Here is a 17983-nt window from a genome sequence, read left to right as displayed (position 1 = left end):
GAAAGAAGGTGATAAGGTCAGATAAAATATCATGGCAGGTACTCCACCTGAACCCACACCTGGATCAGAATGAGCTCACTCGGGTGGAATGAGGCCTAACAGAAAGCAGAACTAAGTGTTGCCCAGCAGTGCTGAGTGCTGGCGCTGGAGACATGACTAGTTTACAAAATAGTCATGGGGGTACTGTAACATGGAGCAGGAAGATCAGTGTACCCTGCATAAAACAGAAATAACACAAAGGGGTAAAAAAGTCCTCAAAAACAGAAACAGAGAAACCTAACTGCAATGATGCGGCTAAATGTTCTAGTATGGGATCTTGGATTTGATCTGCTTTTAAGAATATTTTTACATTCCGGGAGAGGTGGGTTTAGGAGGGACCTAAGCAACACCTTGAAAGGATCTTTAATCTTAAAATTCATTTTCTTCTTATAGGATAGAATCACATTATGCTCAGCTAACCTTTTCAGCAGCATAAAATGCATTAAGTATCTTATGATTGACATTCGGCTTATTCAAATATACCAGGAATATGTCCCAAATGTTTCAATTTCATATATGATTGAGGGTAGAGTTTTAACTCTTGGTGGGAGATCCCGAACATAATTTTACAACTTATACAGAAAAGTTGGATTTAAATGTCATTACTTTAAAGATAATTATTAGGCCATCATTAATGGAATACAGAAATGTGAGGTACTGACTTTGCAAGTGTTATAAGCTTGGTTAAGTTTCGACCTGGAACAATGAAATCAGTAAAACTGCATGTGAAATATAAACAGTGCTTAACTTGAGAAGGAATGTTTAAAAAGAACAATTGTAAATCCTAAAAAGTACTGGTCATTCCTTTGAGGTTTTGCTCTTTCTTTACTCATGTGTAATTTTTACATCTGTATACACACATGGGTAAAGAATTGGCCTTACATGGCTTGGAAACATAAATGCAACTTGTTTATCTGTATGGATGCAGTCTGAGAATAAACTGTCATTTCTGGGTAAAATACGGAAAATCTTCTTCCAAAGACCCAAATCTCTGCTCTATTAACACCTACTCTGGAAAAGGGAATATCCTAAAACTGTAAGTCACGGTTTATAGACTCTATTTTCTTATTATCTAGTTAAGCCCATATTAAGAGTCCTCACAGATAGCACGGAAAGTCTGACCTTGTCAGGATCAAGTCAGATTACAGAAGTGACAGGTCAAGTGTCAGACAACCATGCTGAGCAGGAGGAGACACCAGGCACAGGCCTGCGGCTCTTCAACCCACACTATGTGGCAGTCATCCTCTCTGCCAATTTCAACACCATACCCATCATTCTTCTGAAATAAGCACTATGACAGAGGCCAATAAGGTAAAATCATCTCACAGGTGTTCCAAGTGGCATCGTCACCAATAGCTTGGGGCCTTCTGTTGCTAAATTAATGTTAAGGCCTCCAGGGAATTCCAAGTGGCTCAGCTGGTCACAAGATTTATACCAGACACATCTGGTATAAAATGCATTATTAGTTAATACTGACATTTAGACCCTCTAGTTAATAGGTTCAGGAAACGAACATGTCTTTCTCACACTTTAAGCCCTCCGCTTCTCTTAGTGACACAAGGTGCCTGCGTGGAGTCCTGTGTTCCAGTCAGAGCAGAGGGAAAGGTGCCAGGTGTGAGGTCTTCCACGTTACTATTGTTCTTTGAGTCTCAGAAATCTTTCAACAGGAGTGGCCATCATGACCCGCTTCCCACGGGCCAAAGGTCCACACCACGGGGCACTTTGATCAGGTAAAAGCCAGACTTGTGTAACTTTGCAATGTAAGAGCTAGAAGCCTCTGGAAGATCTGGTTACAAAATCTCATTCCTCAGAGGAGAAAGTGCAGCAATGGGGAGGTTCCGTGACTGTGAGAAAGCTGATGGAGATAAAAACATGACAGAACAACCAGGAGAGCCCACGATAACACAAGGCACGTGGAGGTTTAGCCGCCGCCCACTGACATCCACAATGGCCCTTTTCTGTGTGAAGAAACAAACACAAATTTTAAGGCCTATGTTATGCCCCTGACAGACTTGTAAATTCCTCTCCCTGAGACAAATCGGTGTTTTCATCAGTCCTGTACACTCATGATTCACTGAAATAGATTCGTGTAATCAAGGCTCATTATCGACAACCTTGGCTTTAACATTTTTAAGCCCAAAGATCAGAACGGAGCTCAGCAGTACATCTTAGATGAACAAGGAGAAAACGGATACTAGGATCCCAAGTAAAAAGGAAGGGATGATGGTTATCTTAGTTCCCTGTAATCATAACAACCTGGACAGACATGTTTCTAGGGACAGGTGACTAGAACACCTTAGAGATTAGCGGAGCTTAGAACCCACACCAATGGGAAGCAACAACCAAAGGAATAAACTGGCACTTCAGTTCATTCCAGATAGGAAGCCAAAGCTGTCAAGCATGCTTTGTCCACGTGTCTTCCCTACAGACTTAGACTCATGGCTCTATTCATCCGTCCTGGCTTCTGTTAACGCATGCTGTCTTCTAAAGCAGGGCAAGTCTACTCACTCAACTTCAACACCACAGTAGGGGAGAGGCTAAGCAAGCCCTGGCCCTTCTGGCTTCAGTGTTCTGCTATGACCTTAGCGTGACGTTTAAGGCAAGGTCAGCTTTTTGCTTGTCGACAGACAAGGAAGAGAAATGTGTATTTCAATCTACAAGTGGTTAATCCCTTGTTCTTTGAATGTTCTTTTCTCTTTAAAGTTTAAAGCATTATAACTAGCAGACCCCTTCACTTCTAGGTTTGAAACAGGACTGGAAGTACTGACAAAGCGCTTCTGTGCAGGACTGAGTGCTGATCTTAGGACTTTGCCTGGAGTATGAAAACTAAACACGTAAGCAGGCATTATGGCTTTGCTCTTAGTGACCGTGACTTGTTAATAAATCTCAGCGAAGTTATGATGAAATAATGAGCATTATACATGACAAAGATTCAATATTATACTGCACTGGGATATTTTTCAGATGAATTAATCCACTCATAGCTTTGGAAGTATAGCCAGATGTACTCGTATATCAAGCTGCAAATGCCATGGCAACCACTGTTCCTAGGCAACTGTAGAACTATGCGTGGGGTCCACGTTCCATACAATAATACAAAAGAAGAGGAGAGCAGAAGGGAAAGTAAAGTATTACAAGATAACCTGGACCAGATAATAATAATAATAATAATAATAATAATAATAATAATGGCAGGAAGAAGGATATTTCTTAATGAGTACAAAACATAATCTATTACAACAGGGGACTACAACCTTAATTATTTTGCATGAAATAACTAGAAAAATATTTCACCAAGTAAAATAAAAACAGATGTTTACTTACTTCATTTTTTAAACCACACTCTGTAGGAAAAAGATTAAAACTCTGTAAAAGAGGAATGTGAAACATTCCTAAAAAATTGAGTCAGACATTTAAAAACTAATACTCTGGGTATTAAATTTCACTTGCATAATATTAGATGGCAAGACGTCTCAGTTTCTCAATATTTGAATGCCTTCTGTTAGCAGCGTGCAAACGAAGACCAAGCGAAATGCCCAGTAGAGATTATCCCTTTACTGTGCTTCGAGCCATAGACCTATCCCAAAGGAGGTCAAACACCACATTGGTGGCCAGGGGAAAAGCTGTTCGCTGTTTGCATGCCTTGGGTGCTAAGCAGTAACACTAGACCAAATATACAAGGGAAAAAAACTCTCCAAAGGTTTTGAGAATTCTATGGGTCCAGATTTCCAACAATTTCTTTTCAAATTCTTCTACCTCCATTTGAAACACACATAAGCTTAAGGGGCTAACTGATGAGTAGGTGATCCTCTGCCTAATGGTTTTGCTAAATGTGTTCTGACCAGACAGCACATAGGGGTGTAGGGCTCGGATTTCTATGCTTAGTTTAATCCCCTAATTTGTCAATGTCATGTGTCTGACATCTTCCATTTCATACAGGAATACCAGTGTAACTGTTCATGCAACAACAATGGCTGAATACCTTATAACGTAAATGACATTTCAAATCACTAGGGGGGATAAAAAACCTGCTTGACATTGTTAAAAAAAAAAAAAAGTTCCAGGAAAAATTGCTAGAAAATTTCCAACATTTTCATGGAGTATAATATATCCACCTTTACAGAGAAAAAGATATGGGGCTGAAAAATCATACCACAGTGCACATAAATTAAAAAAAAAATGAAAAAGACATTACAGCACAGAATGAAATGAGCTTCAGTAAAAACTTATTCTTTAGATGGAGTGTTAGATGAAGAAATTCTGCACACGTCAAGATAGCTTATTTTGCTAACTTGAATCCTTAATGGATCACTTTTAGGAAGAGCACAGCAACTGCCAAGATTAGGTTGAAAATCAACAGCCAGTTGTGTGAATAATTCCAGTGTATGTTCCAAAATCACTATCCAAATACCTCAATTTGCCAATGTTGTGAAACACCCGAGAAGAAATGGGACAAATTATTAAATATAGACAACAAATGGGAGAAGAGAGGTGGTCAATGCATTTTTCAAAAACAAATATATTTAGAGCAAGCATTGACTAAAGTGATCACAAGGCCAGTGGCTACTTAACAGGGGACCAAAATGAGCTGAGGTTAAAATGAATCCATTGTTCAGTATAAACATTTTACGTTTAGTAAGTTATCATTACTAATAGTTATCATTCTAGTCTACTTTGCTATCTTTTCTCTTATTATAATATTTCATTATTTTATAATGATTATTAAATAAGAACATATGACCATTTCAACATTTTCTTTTTTAATGCTTTGGGGTTAAAAAACAAATGGAAAGATTAGCATGCTGTACTTCTGTGAAATGGCGCACCCTTGTGGTTCACGACGCATCACAAGCAGTAGCAGCTTTGGTCATGCATATTTTTCCTTTCAGTTACGTTTTAACATTTTATTACTATTACTTTCAATGACAAAAAGAAAAAAGAAAACGTCTGTTAAAATTTCAACTAAACTGTTAAAGTAAATGTATTTTTTTCTTTTGGGGGGAAGTTCTAATAAATCTTTATTTAGCAGAAAGCAAAAGCAAAAACATAAGCCAGTTCATGGATACAACTTTGCTAAGTGTTTAAAGAAATAGTACCAGGAACTTCCACTTTCAGTGATATGCATAAATTAAAAAAATTTATGAAGCTATGAGAGTTCTAATTGTTATAAACTTGTTTTAATTGCAATTAATATTTTATTTGAATTTTAAAACAAAATAAGTAACATTCATTCATAAATATGTTCTGCTGAACTTCATGAATATTTGAATATAAACAATACCAAATCAAGAGGTAACTGTAATTTATAAAAAATACTACCTATAGGTATATAAAAATTAAAAAACACAAGACACATTTAGACAAAGAAATGATTATTCTCTTTAGATCATTCCTCATTAGGCAGTTCAGAGGAATTAACTCTGTGAGTTAGTGGGTTAGTCAGAACACCAGAAGACAGAGGTGGCATAATTCCATTCTGAAAGGATGAGAAGCAAGACTTCACACCAAGATGACTTTGAACTCTGAATACAAGATAAAAATCAGGGTTGCATGACAGATGTGCCAATTTCCATATAACACGAAGTCAATAAATATTAATCAGTTCAAATTTAAAAGCAAGAATATTAAGATTGAAATCATAAAATGCATGTAGCAATTTCCTAGGAATCTCATAAAGTCATGATGGCTTGAAACAGAGTTCTAAAGGCCAGAAGTATAAAATCAAAGCATGTGGCCAGCCATGCTCTCTTAGAAGGACTCCCTCGCCTCCTGTTTACTTAGGTGTTTTTCAGTGTTCCAGTATGGCAGAACACCCAGCAAGGCCCATGTTTGCAAATGGCCTTTGTATTTGGGCCCAATTTAAAAACAAAATGGTGGCACCTCCAAACCTAAATCCATACACACAACCACTATTTCTAAGTCATATTTACAAATTCACAAATTCACAAAAATGGATGCCCTTTCTTGAAGAGTCTAGCAAGCGGGCCTAAGACTACAGATTCAAGTATGGTCAGAACAAAAGATGTGGTAATGGACACAGTAGTATTATTGGAAGGAAGGAAGGAAGGAAGAAAGGAAGAAACAAAGAAAATAAAGACAAAGAAACAAAGAAAGGAAAGAAGGGAGGAAAGGAAGGAGGGATGGATGGAGGAAGGAAGGAAGCTAGCTAGCTATCTTGTAAGTTATAAGGAGACTCTCAAAATGAAGGAAGAGTTAAAAATGAAGAGTGACTAATCACGTAAAATCTGGACATGAGCGTAAATAATAAGTGCTGAGACGCCTAGGAAGGCTTGAGCTCATGCGTGGACACAACTCAACACATGCAGACAAACATAACCCTAGCTTAATCAGTAAGGATTCTGGTAACAAATATACAACAGCAACAACAACAACAAAAAATGGTTCTTTAGCTTCTCTAGGGAAAAACAAATAATTCTGATTCCTGTTGAACAATACATCAAAGAACTACCCAGATGTCCACATCAAAAGACAAAATAATCAAAAAATTGCATAAAGATGTGTAATTTGCCAAAGGCAATAGAAAAAGGAATTACTTAACACAGGGCACCAAGTGGCCACAGAGCCGAGGGTCAGAATCAAGAGAACGGGCTTTCTGTGAGTGCGCTGCTGGCCTGCCTCAGACTTGAAGAGGCAAACGTTAGAAAGACTGCTTGGGAATCGAAGCACACAGAAAGTTCCTGGGAGGGCTTCAGTGAAGACAGCCGAATAGAAAATAATTTCTATACAAAGGAAAGAATACTGTGGAAGCTTTATGAGAGCTTATTACTTTACATTCTTATAGTTTTCGGATAATTAAAATAGAAAATAATCTTCACAAGGCTACCGTTCCTATGAAGAAGTAGAAAGGTGCTACAGACACAGAAGGAAGTCTTTGGGACTAGGCTTCCTTCAGATCTTCCTTGCTTAGCCTCTGCCTGGTTCTTGCTCAGGCCCAAGCATGCTGTATCCCTGACATTCTGGAATCTGAACAGAGTTTTCCACCCAGCTATTGTCTCCCACACACATTTATAAATGAACATAAACCTTGCCTGTTCTGTGAAGCATCATCCGGCTACGGGATGGACAATACCTTGGAAGTTTTTCAGCAAGTGAGTCTTTCAGTGGAAAAAGCAATCACCTTTCTGTTTTATAAAATGAGGTTTTCATGGCATAGCGTTAGCTTTGATAAGAAAAAAAAATGTTTTTAATGAGCTCGTTTCTTTGTTTGAGTTTGCTAACTATCCAAAAAGAAAATAAAAATCATTCAACTTCAATACAGAAACACGACTCAATGTCTAAATATCTCAAAATACATTTTACCTTCAATGTGCATTCAAATTACTCCATGTAACTACAAGAAATAGAATAGGTCATGGTATGCTCAATCACATTTATCTAAATCTCACTTATGCCCCACATGAATAAAGCTATGAATGTATAGATAGTGCTGGATAAATGGATCTTCACAAAAAGATGTAGTCAGGGGAAACTCTAGTATTAAATAGTATTAAATAATTTTATTTTAAGCTAAGGCAGTCTGGTGCGGTGGCTTCGCTGGTAAAGAGGCCAGGGCCTTCCACCAAGCCTGATGACCTAGGTTCAATCCCTGGAACTGACATGCTGGAGGGCCAGAACATACACATATTATTCTCTGACCTGCACATCACACACACACAAACACATACACACACACACACACGTTAGTTTCTTTTTCTAAATTGAGGTTTATGGAAATAAAGGTTTATGTAGAGCACCCCCCCCCCCGAATAGACAATATAAGGAAAACATATTCTGTTTAAAGGCTTGTTTAAAACAAACAACAACAAAAAAAAACAAAAACAAAACAAAAACAAAAAACAAAAAAAAAACACCGCACTGAGAGATCAAGTAGACACCAGGATTTTCCCCAGGGAATCTCAGAAAATACCAAAGGAAACTCAAGAATGGAACATATGGACCAACACGACTGTTTAAAATATATCTATTGAAAATAAGCATTTAATTCCTCATACATGTAACCACTATAGAGATCCTGGCTGGGATGAAGTAAAGCAAGAAAAAAAAAAATCATATATCATGTATTAGCTTGAGGATGAAAACATCTTAAAACTGACATTTATTCAAGGCATGGCAGAAGGATCCCTGATCTTTTTCTATCAACCTTGTAACTACTCTGAGTGCGTACTAATAACTGTTTCTCTCTCAATAGTCTATGTGGAAAAAGACGAATTAAACACAGGGACAACCAATGCCTCCCCAGAGAAACCTGAAAAACACAACAAACTCGGCACACCTTATCAGTGTCGTCCACACTGGTGGATCTCACCACACATGAAGCGCGTCTCTCCTGGCCTTGCGCAGTGCCCTGGGCTGTGGGCATGGGGGGCAGCGGGGCACGCCTCTTCTTGGGCGCGTCGGAGGGCAGTGTGTTGGAGATGTAAGGTTTGGAAATGGTGTTGGATCGCGTAAAAGATGGACGGTGCTTGCTCACCAGCGGAGTCGCAGGCGCACTGGCAGTCTAATAGAAAAGCAAAAGGCAATGCCTGTTTATGATCAAAATAAAAACCACTCTAAAAATCCTTGTTAAGTAAGCATCTTAAAATGCTGCATGAAAATGCTTACTTGTTCCCGCTTTTTCTTACTGCGCTGGAAAAAGCTGAAAATCCCTTTGTTTTCTTTCTCCTTCACAGTGTCTGGGTTGTGTGATATCTGGCAGGACTCTGAAAAAGATGAAAAACAATTTACTTTTTGTTCATGGGTGGAACATTCATTTCCAGTGTTTCTTTTCTAACCTCCCTTTTAAAAGACTTTCTGGTGATGAACACCAGCAGTCACAGCCACTGTGCTATGCTCCATGTGCCTTACTCAAGTCTCAAAGCAACAAGTGGATACAGTTACCACTTTAGAAGAGAAGCAAGTGAAGCTTCAGGAAGCCAAGACACTCGGCCAGGGCCAGGAGACACAGCTAGACAGAGAACTCAGTATCTTAGGCACTGTATAATTACCAGCATTTCAAACGCAAAGTAAGAAGTCTCCACATCACAGAGACACATGACGCTTCTCCCATGAGGCTTGTCCTTTTGTTTATTTCAGCTATAATTTTGGCAGAGCTAAACAACCATGAAGCATTTCACTCTCAAAAACACGAGCCCTTATAATTATAGCTGCCACCCTATCTGCGAGCATGCTTCAATGCATCCAAACAAATCCCATATGGAAAGTGCTCCAAGGAAAATTAGCTCTGTACTGAGCATGTACAGATTTTTTTTCCTTGCCGTCGTTTCTGATGGAAAAGTCACCATAATGACCATTTACAAAGCATTTACAAGGTACTGGGTGTCACAAGTACTCCTGAAATGATTTACTGAATATGGGGTTTGGGCATGCGCACAGACTAGCAAAGTCCTCTGGGAGTCGTACCAAAGGACTTAGGAACCATCCTACAATGGTTTCTAATGGCAGAAATCAAGACCATTTTGATATCGTAAAAGTAATTATCTATAGAAACCTGTCACATGAGCTTAAGGAACTGAGCTCAGATTCTCTGAACTCACAGAAAGCTGGACATGAGCACTTACACCTGCAATCCTACTGCTCCTAACCTGTGGTGGGAAGCAGACAGGAGAGTCACTGGAGGCCTGGGGGCCCTCTAGCTTGGCCTGCACAACAGTAAGAGACCTTGTCTCTTTTGGAATGATGCGGAGTACAATGACCAACATCCTCGGTCTGGTGCCGGCACAGCACAGCACACAAGGTCAGTCCTGTACTGGCATTCCACCCTGTCCTCCACATTCATGCACATAATAAACAAACAAACAAACAAATAAATAAATGACAGTGCTGGCAGTTGAAAGGAGGATTGCATCATGTGACTAGAACCCTTTTCCAGGTCCTTGGTAAGATGCACACAGCGAATGTTGGCGATTGGAGATGTTACTGATGCGGCTGTAAGGAAAAGTATAAATCACTATTTATGAAGGGTACTTTGTTTTGGTTTGTTTTGTTTTCTTTTCCTGAATCAGGAATTTCTCTGTGTAGCTCAGGGTGGCCTTACAGCCCTGGACTTATGCAGTCTTTTTCCTTCACCTCCCAAGGAGCTGGGACAACAGACAAACATTAATTTGGTTCCAAGGAAGTTTTCTTGCCACAGACTATCTCACCCAAACCTGTCAAGTCTCTAGACTGACAGTCAGTTGACAGGGAACAAATAAGCAGGTGAAGTTATACCCACAGGGTGGACAGGACTGATCTGAAACAGACAATGAGGTGAACCATGAGACAAAGGGTCTGGTGTCTTCAGGAAAAGAATTATCAGTTCACAAAAAAAGAGAAACAAGGGTAAACTGTGAAAATACAAATCATAGCGCAGTTTCAATGACATTGGAAACCAAGTACTTCATCTAAAAAATTTTTGAGAGAAAACTTAACTGGGACTTGCAAGTAAAGCTACAATCTTAAATGCTTTTATTTAAAACAGGTGTTTGAAAATAAACATGGTATCAATGTAGAGACTACTACAGGGAAACAAAGAGTGCTCTGGTTTTGTTTTGTTTTGTTTTTTCTGTTTGGATTTTGTTGTTTGTTCTTATTTGCTTTTTAGTCAATTCTACATAAACTACAATCATCTGGAAAGAGGGAATCTCAGTTTAGAAAAGGTTCATCAGATTGCCTTTAGGCAGGTCTGTGGGGCCTTCTGGTTAATAATTGATGTTGGAGGGCCCAGCCTCCTGTGTGTGAGCCAGCCCTGGGGCAGGTGATCTTGGGTTGCATGAGAAGGCAGGCTAGGGAAGTCATGGCCTCTGCTTAGATTCCTGTCTCCAGGTTTCTCCTTGGCTTGAGTTCCTGCCTCTGCCTCCCTTAATGATAGACTGTGACCAGGATGTGTAAGCCAAATAAACCTTCTCTTTCTCAACTTGCTTTTGGTCATGGTGTTTCATCACAGCAATAGAGAGAAAAGTAGGGCCAACACTTAATACCAAAACATGTATTAGTGCCATCTGAGATGGTAATATACTAAAAGAAAACTACATTCCACATATTAAATCTTCAGTACCTCAAACATTAAAGAGGCAGTACATACTACACAAGGACCTTGCTAAGATTAACAAATAACAATAAGCACATAGAGCTTCAAGGCTAAAGGGTTTCCAAATGCTTTATTTCTGAGAACACCCCTGTGAAGGAAGAGACGAAAGTTTCATTCTCAATGATTTTCCTACCATTGGAACATGTTAGTTGTTGGTGTGACAAATGTAAAAAAAAAAAAAAAAAAATCAGCATTCCATCCCATTTACGGCATCAAGTGTCCTGAGAGTGACATAATTTGCAAGTTCATGGATCCACTCAGCAGGTATAACCAGAATATGCCAAATGATGCCTTCAGACATGCAGTCACATTCCTGACTAGGTCAGTCTTCTGACCTCAATGAAAACTGTACATGCAGATGGCAGATTATCAGGGTGAACACTAGGACAAGTGAGGGCCGACGCTTCCTCATTCTAGGAGAGAGGCCCAAAGTCACAGCACACAAAGTCTGAAGGCTGCTGACGACATCCTTCCAAATCAAGCGGTAAAATATATGTATGGTTTGGAAAGACCTGCTGGACTCCGACACTGCAGCATTAGCTGTCCTGACTACACGACCTTAGTCCCTGCAGGTTCCATTCATAGCATTAAGTCTCCGAACAGACATTAGAAATCAATGTACTAAACACCCTGAAGTTGAGCTAAGAAGATCGTGGGATGTGGTTAGGAGCCAGCCAAGTACAAGCATTGTTTCTGGAAGGAAGCAGGGAACACTTCTTCCCATTTCTTGTCATTACAGAGGTAGAATCCAGACATATAAAGCTATTTTCTCTAGAAGCTTGCCACCTTAGCTTAATGACCGATGTAGCCTCAGAATAAAAGAGCTTATTTTCTGGTCCTCTGACAGGATATATGTTAAGGGTAGGAATTTTATTTTGGGGGTTTTATTTTGGTTTGGTTTTGGTTGTTTTCAAGACACGGTTTCTCTGCGTAGCCTTGGCTGTCCTGGACTCACTTTGTAGACCACGCTGGCTTTGAACTCATGGAGATCCACCTGCCTCTGCCTCCCTGAATGCTGGGATGACAGACGTGTGCCACAGTGCCTGGATGAATGATAGAAACTTTTAACTGCTTTGATTAGGCTAGCCTGTAATAGCCACTGAGAATAAAGGAGCATATACTTGCTCTCAAGGGCTTAATCAGAGGAGACTGACAGGATCTAATACACACTTTAACAAGGTTTTACTTTTAGGTACGGCAGTAACAATTATACATATCCATGACCAGAGGCTATCCTTTCTCAATGAAGAAAAAAAAAAAAAAGGCTCCCAGATTCTATTACTGAATAATTCTAATCAAATCTTCCCTATGAAAGCAACATATCCATTATAAATCCTATAATATAAAGAAAAATGAGAACTTGCTCACAGCCATACTACTCAAAGCTAATCCTTATTAAACATTTTATGTATTTCCTTTCAGAAATTTCATGTAGAAGCTTTTTTTTACATAGAGTACTAAATGCCTTTTTAAGCTGCTAAAGCTAATCTTAACAAAAATTTTCATGTTATTACCAAATTCTCACAAAAACTAAATGGTAGGGAAAAAAAAAGTGCTGTGATAAAACTTCAAGTGCCACCTCTCCCAGTCGCTGCTCAGTGAGAATTAAGCTCATTACCCCCCACCCCCGCACAGTACCACCAAAGTATTCGTTTACACTCAGGTCCAAGCATGATCCTACCAAAATCTATTTTTTCTTATATAAGAGTGACAGATCCATTTCCCCACACTTTTACCATGACATTTCTTTATGTATCGTTTTTTAGTGCCTGAGAATTTTTTCCCTATGTAGCTCACATTGGCCTCACACTTGGAATCCTCCTGCCTGCCCCCACGGGTGCTGGAACTGTAGATTTATACCATTACTCCCAGCCCTAGAACGACATCGTTTATCAGCGTACTGTTGAAATGAAATCATTGCAATTAGAACCAGAAATCAAAGACAGAAACCCATATTGCTTTTTAAGGAAATGAACCCCCAAGATTTTCCTAAGTTAAAATTTCTTACAGAATGTGTTAGTAATGTTAAAAAATAATAATAGTAAGATTTGAATCTCAGTTTTAATCCTCCCCGTTTCGTGTTATAGTTTACAGTTTCTACCGATTCAAGTATCTTACCTTGGAAAGATGGCTTACTGAAGGCAGTAACAGAGGGGGCTACAGCAAGAGGGAGCAAAAAAGGGTAAATAACTATGATGACGATGCCCGTTAACTATTAAATATCACTGAGTCAAGCAGCAGTCTGTGGAAAACGCTACATAACCATCTCAGGATAACCTCTGAAATTCCCTGTGCAGTAGGCATCAACTCTCTCCTCCACTAAGCCCTGATCTTCCCCCAGGAAAAGAGAGCCAAACTTGGGTATCTAAATGTGTCTGCACAAGGCAATTTAAAAAAACAAAAAACAAACAAACAAAAAAAAACAAACACATATAAGACCTCAATGTGTTAATATATCAGCTCTTTTTATGAACTCTACTATCTGGAAAATTTGGGGAAGTATTTCTGATTCAGGCTTATTTTGGATGCTGACCTAAGAAAAGCATTTGGCAAAAAAAAAGTTCAAACCTGAGTGACAGCTAAGCCTCATACAAATTATACCGAGTCGTCATAAACTAACTATGACTTCATTAGAACAGTGATGGACCTGCACAGAAATACTTGGTTTATTTAAATCTAAAGGGCACAAGAAATTAAGATAAATCTCACACCAAAAGCTAAACAAGGTAGCCCAAGCCTATCATCCAAAACTGCTGAGACAGGAGGATTCCTTGAGCTCAGGCACCCTGATGAGACCTGATCCTCATCACATACACAAAAACAAACAAACAAAACAAACAAAAAAAAAAACAAAGAAGAAAAGAAATGCACAGCTACAAAAAAATAAATAAAATTCCTAGGTTGACAGAAAAATATAAAATGTGATGGCAGCCAAAAAAAAAAAAAAGGACTGGCTTTTCTTATTTCAGTAACCCTTAACAAGTTAAATTACATACTTGGTTTGATTTATTTTTTTAATTATTTCTTTCTATTTAATTTTTTTTTCCTTATCCCCAATAGGTTGTATTTACTTCTATCTATATGGTTGATCCATTGTATCCTTGGCATTATGAAGATGGGAGCACCTATCTACACACACACACACACACACACACACACACACACACACACACACGAAGGGGGAAGCACACTTACCTCTGCTGATATCCATGGCATATAACTCCCTTAGTCCCAAGTCATTAAGAGATTTGGTCAAGTCGAGGGGCTCCTGAGCCTGGTAATCCTTCAACAACACTGTGTGCAGAGGATCAAACTCACATTTACTGCATATGATCGGAGCAAGATCTTGCAGCGGTGCGTGCGGACTCACTCTCACTATGGTCTTCTGTGTTTTCTTAAAGTTGATCACTACCCTCACAGTTTTCTGAAACGTGAATTAGAATTAGACACACAGTTACAACATAATTTAGTTCCTCAAATAAAATTTCCACAGTGGCGCCTAGAATGACAACTGGAATAACTGACTCTCAGCTCTCTGCACCATGAATTAAAGCCAGGGTCAACCCACAGGTCACTAATTAAAACAAACTGCGCAACGCTACCTGAGTACTACTCAAGGCTTTATGTTTCCTCAGCAAACAGTTCTTTCTATTCTTTTCTTCTTCTGGTGTAAAATTTTCTTTTATATTAATGCTATTTCCTAATTTTAAAACTAATTCATTAGATGTACAGATTTTAGTGGGTTTATTCTATGTTGTATGTTTATATGAGTGAGTATATACCGTGTGTGTCTTTCTGCTTCTGGGACAGCTCACTCAGGATGATCCTCTCCAGGTCCCACCATTTACCTGCAAATTTCATGATTTCCTTATTTTTCATTGCTGAGTAATATTCCATTGTGTAGATGTACCACAATTTCTGCATCCATTCTTCAGTTGAGGGGCATCTGGGCTGTTTCCAGCTTCTGGCTATTACAAATAAAGCTGCTACAAACATGGTTGAGCAAATGTCCTTATTGTGTACTTGAGCCTCTTTTGGATATATGCCTAGGAGTGGTATGGCTGGATCTTGAGGAAGCACTATTCCTTAGTTGTCTGAGAAAGTGCCAGATTGATTTCCAGAGTGGTTGTACAAGTTTACATTCCCGCCAGCAGTGGAGGAGGGTTCCCCTTTCTCCACATCCTCTCCAGCATGTGTTGTCACTTGAGTTTTTCATCTTGGCCATTCTGATGGGTGTAAGTTGAAATCTCACTAATCAAGAGAGACGACCCTGACTATAATGCTCAATCCCCATCCCGAAAGGCAAAGAGGAAGGACATCAGAAGAGGAAGGAAACAGGAAACAAGCTAGAAACCCGCCACAGAGGGCCTCTAAAAGGCTCTGCCCTGCAGACTATCAAAGCAGATGCTGAGACTTATGGCCAACTGTTGGGCAATGCGCATGGAATCTTATGTAAGAAGTGGGAAATAGTAAGATTTGGAGAGGACAGGAACTCCACAAGGAGAGCAATAGAACCAGAAATTTGAACACAGGGGTTTTCCCAGAAACTCATACTCCAACCAAGTACCAGGCATGGAGATAACCTAGAACCCCTGCACAGATGTAGTCCATAGCCGTTTAGTGTCCAAGTGGGTTCCATAGTAATGGGAAGAGGGACTGCCTCTGACATGAACTGATGGCCTGCTCTTTGATTACCTCCCCCTGAGGGGGGAGCAGCCTTACCAGGCCACAGAAGATTACAATGCAGCCACTCCTGATGTGATCTGATAGACTAAGATCAGAAGGAAGGAGAGGAGGACCTCCCCTATCAGTGGACTTGGGGAGGGGCATGCGTGAAGAAGGGGGTAGGAGGGTGGGTTTGGGAGGGGAGAAGGGAGGGGCTTATGGGGGGATACAAAGTGAATAGAGTGTAATTAATTTAAAAAAACTAATTCAAAGAAAACAAAAATCAGTTTTTTTGTTTTGTTTTACTATTTTTAATGGTCCTGAGGATTGAACCTAAGGTTTTATTCATGTTAAACAACTAGTCAATTACTACGCTGTGTCCCTGATCCTCTTTCTAATTTTCATATTGATACAGGGTAACTCTAAGTTCTCCTGGCTGGACTTGAACTCAATCTATAGACAAGGTAGGTCTTGTGGACTTATGATCCTTTTGTACAGGGCCTAGCTCAATCTGTTTCTTAAAATATGTAAATTCAAAATTCCATTAAGACTGCTTTTATTTTTATGTGTTTATTTATTTTTTAAAAAAAGGTGGTAGTGGGTGTTGAGACAGAGTTTTTCTGTGTATCCCTGACTGTCCTGCAACTTGCTTTCTAGACCAGGCTTGCCACAAACTCACAGACCCTCCTGCCTCTGCCTCCCTGAGTGCCAGGATTGTAGGCGTGTGCCACCACACCTGGCTCCAGCTAAAATTCTTGATAATAAAATACTAAGCAGATTTAAAGTCAACAAAAAAAAAGGCTCATATGCAGTATTACTAATATTTCTACATTGTGTATTAAAGCATTTATTTTCAAATCATCAAATATACACAATAATAATATATGTTTTACATTGTCCTTTATTTAAAGAATGTTTGTTAAGAACCTGTCAATAGCTCCAATAAAAAAATTTTCCAAGACTAATATCCTTATAACATAATCAGTGGGATGAAATATACTAAGAGCCTAGTGTCACGCCTGGCACAGACCCCGTTATCAGTGACAACATATTGTCATTGATGTTACTCTATGTACTATTCTCATCCCAGCTAACTCTAATACAATAGAAAAGTATCAAAATCACCCTTAATTAGAACTAGTACCATTGATATTTAACACTTAATCAAATATTAAAGCCAGTGTTTTATCATGAAATCCCTGTCAACATTTTTATTAAATGCATGTAAACAGTATGAAGACACTGCAAATGTGCACATTCAAGCCAAAGGATGTGAACTACCAATTCAGGGCACAAAGTTTTATAAATTTTACAAAGTGAAAAATGGTTGATGCTCATAACTCAGGAGAATTTCTTTTGAAGTCGTAAATGCCTATGCTTCTGTTTATAGCAATAACTTTATGAGAATAATTTTAAGAGAAAAGAAAGTGCTATGGACATCAGCTCACTTGAAGAACGTTTGCCTAGAAAGAATGAGGTCCTGGGTTTGGTCAAATACATAAATAAATAATGGTAAGAATATCAACTGAATAAATTACCATCATTGTGGCTCAGTTTCTGCTTAAAATTCATACATTAAAAACATAAGGATCTGAACAGATGGCTCAGTGGTTAACATAACTTGTTGTATAACCATGATCCATCTAACAAGCCAGGTACGGTTTCACAAATGCCTACAACCCCAGAATTGTGGGGACCAGAGACAAGTAGAGATTGGTGCTTGCTGCCCTGGTTCAGGGAAAGATCCTACCTCAAAGGAATAAGTCAGATAAAGAAGGAAATGCTATGTCTCTTTTCGCCTCTAAACATAAACCACACACACAAATATATATATATGAAAAGAGAAAAATGAACTACTATATAGAATAATAAACTACGATCTAGGTGTATGTTGCATTAGTGACTTACAAAATACGCAGAAGTCAAATATGATATTAAGTATTCATTAATTTTTAAATATCATTTAAATACAGAATTTTAAAGCATAACTTATATAGCACGTGGATTATTGTAGGATCCTATTGTAGTCAAACCATTCATTTTTTTTTTAGAGCATCAGATATCTAAATTGTCCCCCCAATTCTAGTTGACCCTAGAATGAAGAATCAGCTGATGACAAAGTGTTTTAGGAAAACATGATAACCATATTCCATAAAAGCCAGACCCGAAATCTAATTTTTATTTATGAAGAAC

General features: G+C 38.9%; 1 protein-coding gene across 11 annotated transcripts in view; it reads right to left on the bottom strand.

The window, feature by feature from the left end:
* Window positions 1-17983, bottom strand: part of Cobll1 (cordon-bleu WH2 repeat protein like 1) — a 140130-nt gene that overhangs the window by 24321 nt on the left and 97826 nt on the right. For 6 of the 11 annotated variants that reach the window (XM_055600420.1, XM_055600430.1, XM_055600421.1 and 3 more), the window contains exons 4-7: window positions 14321-14549; window positions 13244-13282; window positions 8662-8759; window positions 8333-8557 (exon numbers count right to left, since the gene is read on the bottom strand). In XM_055600420.1, coding sequence (XP_055456395.1) covers window positions 8333-8557; window positions 8662-8759; window positions 13244-13282; window positions 14321-14549 — 591 coding nt within the window. The remainder of the gene's footprint in view (window positions 1-8332; window positions 8558-8661; window positions 8760-13243; window positions 13283-14320; window positions 14550-17983) is intronic. The other 5 variants (XM_055600424.1, XM_055600431.1, XM_055600425.1 and 2 more) reach the window with 1 other exon arrangement.

This window comes from Psammomys obesus, unplaced genomic scaffold, assembly GCF_907164565.1.
Source record: "Psammomys obesus unplaced genomic scaffold, mPsaObe1.curated_primary_1811, whole genome shotgun sequence".
NCBI classification, from domain to species: domain Eukaryota; kingdom Metazoa; phylum Chordata; class Mammalia; order Rodentia; family Muridae; genus Psammomys; species Psammomys obesus.
Note: the sequence above shows the minus strand (reverse complement) of the source record. Positions and strands in the feature narration are given on the sequence as shown.